The sequence below is a fragment of the Nuphar pumila genome, chromosome 11 (genome assembly GCF_984573655.1).
Source record: "Nuphar pumila chromosome 11, dmNupPumi1.hap1.1, whole genome shotgun sequence".
Lineage (NCBI taxonomy): Eukaryota > Viridiplantae > Streptophyta > Magnoliopsida > Nymphaeales > Nymphaeaceae > Nuphar > Nuphar pumila.
In genome coordinates, this window is record NC_143259.1 from 100117222 (window position 1) to 100121960 (window position 4739).

Below are 4739 nucleotides of genomic sequence, written 5' to 3' on the forward strand. Positions count from 1 at the left end.
TGTCTGTGCAACTCCTTCAATTCAGCTAGCCCCATACGATAAATGACCATGGCAAGGGGCTTTGCTTCAGAGGTCAACTTTATCTTGTGTCTGACCTCACGTCTTGGCGGCAGACACTTCGACAGTTTTGGGGACATCACTCTTCAAAACTCAGTCAATAGTGGGTCATAAGTTGGCGGTATTGCTGCTTTCACCTTCCCTTCTTCAGTATACATGGCAACTAGAAATGTTTGTTCTCCCTACTTGACACCCTTCTTAAATTGCATAGCTGGTAGTACTGAAGACTTTCTTCCAAGAGTAAGGCACTACACCGTGTGTGAAGAGTTTGGCCACATGATTGTCAACGAGTTAAGCTTCAACAACATCATCACATTCTAGTTGTGAAGAAACTTCATGCCCAAAATCACTCGAAAGTTGTCCAAGGACACTACTTAGAAGCTTTGTCGGCTCAACTCTCAATTTAGATACCCATATCCCTTGCTTCACCAAGGATTGGCTTGGCCTCGGAGTTCACCATCTTGATGGTTCTCTCCTTTGGCTCTAGCTTCAAGCCTAACCACTCTGCCTCTTCTCACGAGATAAAGTTATGCATAGCCCCAGAGTCTACCATTGTCGTAGTAGACTTTCTATTGGCAATGATTTCCAGATACTTGAGTTCTTTGCTAACCGACATGCTCTCGACTGCACAACTTCTAACTGCGTTTATGGCCTGCATAGATCCCATCCTGAGTTGCACGACCTCAACGTCACTACTCTCTTCCTGCACTGCATTGGTCAGCCTATCGTCCCTCATGAGGTACTTTGGACATTGCCTAGTGATATGTCTATCGCCACAGAACCAACAAGTCACAATTGGCCCTTTGTTGTTGTTATTGTTGTGCTTTTTATAAATCTACCTCTTGTTTAAATGGTGTTGGGTTGACGTCTCACCATTATTGTCGCGTTGATCCTCCTTCTTGCCTCCATGGTTCGACTTCTTCCTAGCCTTAGTCAATGGAGTGAAGGACTTGCGTTGTGTATCCACTAGTCACTCGACTATCACATACACATCTTCCAAAGTCTCAGGATTGCTCATTTCTACTTTAGATGGTACCTAATGTTGTAGTCTCAGAATAAACCAATTGAGTCTGTCTTCATTTGGCATATTGGGTACATCTAGCACTAGCTTCTGGAATGTCTTGATGTAGTCTATCAAGGCTCTAGTGTGCTTTAATTCTGACACCATCTGATAAGCTTGTCGTTGTACATTCTGCGGCATAAAGTAGTTTTGTAGATCAATTTTGAAGGATTCAAAGGTATCATTTATGTAGTGATCTTTTTCCATGTCGTTATGTTTTCGTCTCCACCAGGCTATAACATCTTCGTCAAGTAGAGTTGTTGTTACCTTCACCCTGAGGTCCTCTACCAATACATTCTGAATGTCCAAATAGTCTTCCACCTGGAATAGAAAGTTCTCTATGGCCTTGCTATCTTTGGAACCATTGAACTTTACTGGCCTCAGGACATTTATCTTTAATGGCCTATCATAATTTTTGTCATTTAGGGTCACTGTCCACTACAAAGTGTGGCTCTTCAACTGAAGTTCTCCTACTTTAGTCTGCATGATGGTCATTATCGTAGTCAGCGAAGTAACCTATTGCATCAACATGTTTACCTGCTCTTATAGGCTCGTCACCTCGTTGTCTAGTCCTCCAAACGACTCAACTGTGCATGAAATCACTTCTTCATACAAAGTCACATCAGCCACCAGTCAGTTAACAGTCTCGGCTATCTGCTCATGGTCCCGAGGTGAACCCATCTCCTCGGTCTCGGCAACTGACTTTCCTTTGCTGCTACGCAAGTTGTATCGGGGCGTCATGATGTCTTGCTCATAAATTGTGGCCTATCAGCGCATCTCATGACATCGACTCCTGAGTCCCTTCTCCATTTCAAGAATGGGCTTTGGTACCACTTGTCATGGACCTACTTCTTCAGCAGGCCAATGCAACGTGACAGTCCTTCCTTACAGCCGCAAGCCTTCCGATCACTCACTTGCCACTGTGAAAGCTTTCATCACAGAGAGTGCAAGAGAGAAGAGAGGGCGAGAAATTGCAATCACAACGAGGGTGAACAAAAGAAAGCTCAACACATTTGCATTCATTTATAATTTTGCCTGCAGGCTCATTATAGTTCAGTTCTACGGGCTAACCCTTTAGGGTATTGATCAACCTGAACCAAAGTGCAAGTGTGACCCAGAGAAAGTTATAAGTGACTAGACACTTTATATCAATTCTCAACCAAAGCATATATAGCATTGAAGATAAAGACTTCACTTTTTTGCTCATTTACTTGTAGACCTGACAACATCTCTAATAACCTCATGATGCATAAGATCCTCATCATCTGCTTAATGGAGGCTTTACCAAAAATCATGAAATCATCGGTAAATCGCAATATATAGCATGAATTAAAAACCAAAAATTTTGCTGGATTGATGAATTCAATCACCACAGTCAAACGAAACAACGTTGCGATACCCTTTGTGAAGACATCAAAAAGTAAAGGGGATAATGGGAAGCCCTACCAAAGTCCCCTATGCAGGTAAAAAGGTCGTCGACCCAATTCTCTATTGAGGCTTACTACAACCGATGCTGACTCGACTAGCTCATTGATCCATTTACACCACTGGTCGCCAAATCCCATGTTTTTTTTAGAGAGGCTAAAAGAAAGGGCCATGATACAGAATCAAAAGCCTTCCTGATGTCAAGTTATAACATGAAATATGGTTTTCTAGATGTTATGGATGACTTCTGATGCAAGCACGATGCAGTCTTGCACCATCGTACCTTTCATAAAGCCCTATGAGATGTGCTAACCACATCAAAAATAGTGCCCTTCATTTGGTTTGCTAGGACTTTCGAGAGAATGTAGTAGGGGGGCACCGAGGATGGGTTTTGATGCATTAGTTAATCTGTTAAGATCGTTGAAGAGCTAATCAAAAGGGCTAATGATGAGAGACTATGGATTTGATGAAAATATGAGATAAAGGTAATCCACTTTAGTGATTTTTCTTAAGAACATACACTATAAGAAAAACATGGATTAGTGACGGACGCTATCCATCGCTAATCTGTCTCTAATCCATCACTAAACAATTTAGCAATGGATTGGCGACAGATTAATGATGGATAGCGTCTGTCGCATAATCCTGGTCGCTAATTAGCGATAAAACTTATTCGTTGTTACTTTCGTCACTAATTTGTGATAGATTAACGACAGACATGATCCATCGTGAGTACGTCATTATTTTAAATTAGCGACGGATAATATCCGCCGTGAGTCCATCGCTATTTTAAATTAGTGACAGATAATATCCGTCGCTAATCCACGCTAATTTTTTTTTTAAAAATTAAAAAAAATGCTCCCTACCAGGCGGTATTCCGGCAGCAATAAGTCGGACTTGTACCACACCACACATACGTTGCACCCGAGTGGCTCACCCACCAATGCGGGGTCTTTTGCACAGAACCAACACGCTCTCTGACATGCTCTCCGGTGTGCTCTCTGGTGCGCTCTCTGACGCACTCTCCGACGTCGCGAACGATGACTTCAGCCCTCCCACCATGGGCAGGTTCACCTCCTTCCCCTGGATCAGTCGGGGCTGCCTTAGGATGTCAAAGATCTCTCCCCACTTTTGTCGCTTGAGCCGATCCCAGGTGCGCCCATGCCCCAACTCGTCCAATTTGCATAAGACGAGCTTCCATTGGGATCTCCATGGGGAGCCGATGTCGCAGAGGGCGTAGACTACGGATCCGACGAGCACGGGGCTCTACGGCTTTGACAATAGCCTAGAGGAGAAGTTCGACCAGAGGTTCCCATTGACAAGGTAGAGCACGACGAACTCGTTGAGGACCAGAACTCGAAACCGCACCGAGAGGACGGTCCCATGGCGGAACCACGCTGACCCCAATTGGGGCAAAACCCAAAAATTTTGCATGATGGGGTTGCAGATGGCGAGATAGCAGACGGAATTCGACTCGCACCAGAGGTAGAGGAGGTCGGAGGATGCGGCAATGAGGATAGCAGAGGAGAAGGGGAGGAAATTGAGTGGGAAGCGGAGCCAAACGTCACTTTCAGTGTCATAGATGTGGAGGGACTCCGACGAGGCGTGGTAGGACTTTCGACAGTGTGAGGGGTGGACGACGAACCAGCTGAGGGTGGTGCAGAAAGCGACCCGCTGAAGGAAGAAGGGGCAAGTCAAGGTCTGCTGGAACAGTTGGCACACAACGCGACAGGCGAAGATCTCCCAGAGGGAGAGTTGCGAGAAGATCTTCTCAAGTGGGTCGGTCGATAATTGATGTATGGTGGTCCGGCTCGTCGGCTCCATTGGACGCCGAAAAATCGACTCCGCCTGGTCCGCTAGTGTTGGCGGGCGACTCCGACTCCTCTTCTTCCTCCCATTTCTCCGCCATGAAATCGTCATCGTTCGAGAAGTCATCGGTTTAAATTTCGAACGAGGAGAGAGAAAAAATTCCATGCCTCAGCTGGGACGGTTTAAATCGAAAAGTAGCGATGAATTAGTGACAGAATTTTTTTCTCGCTAATTAGCGACAGATTAGCTACTGAATAATTCTCTCGCTAATTCTGTCGCTAATTAGCATTTTTTCTTGTAGTGTTTGGCGACAAAAAAATGTCATCGTTAATTCATCGCTCATTAGCGACGGAATTACGAGAGAGATATTTCCATCGCTAATTTTGCA

The 4739-nt window shown here is 44.8% G+C and overlaps 1 protein-coding gene across 1 annotated transcript; it reads right to left on the minus strand.

Moving 5' to 3' along the window:
- Positions 1–3808: 3808 nt before the first annotated feature.
- Positions 3809–4462, minus strand: LOC149822595 (SKP1-interacting partner 15-like). Its single transcript, XM_089980317.1, has one exon. It carries the CDS (start codon positions 4460–4462, stop codon positions 3809–3811), a length of 654 nt encoding a protein of 217 aa, XP_089836443.1.
- Positions 4463–4739: the final 277 nt, after the last annotated feature.

What these genes read in the sequence shown, in the direction of transcription:
- LOC149822595 (XM_089980317.1), bottom strand. Translation starts at nt 4,462, where the DNA reads ATGACGATTTCATGGCGGAGAAATGGGAGGAAGAAGAGGAGTCGGAGT.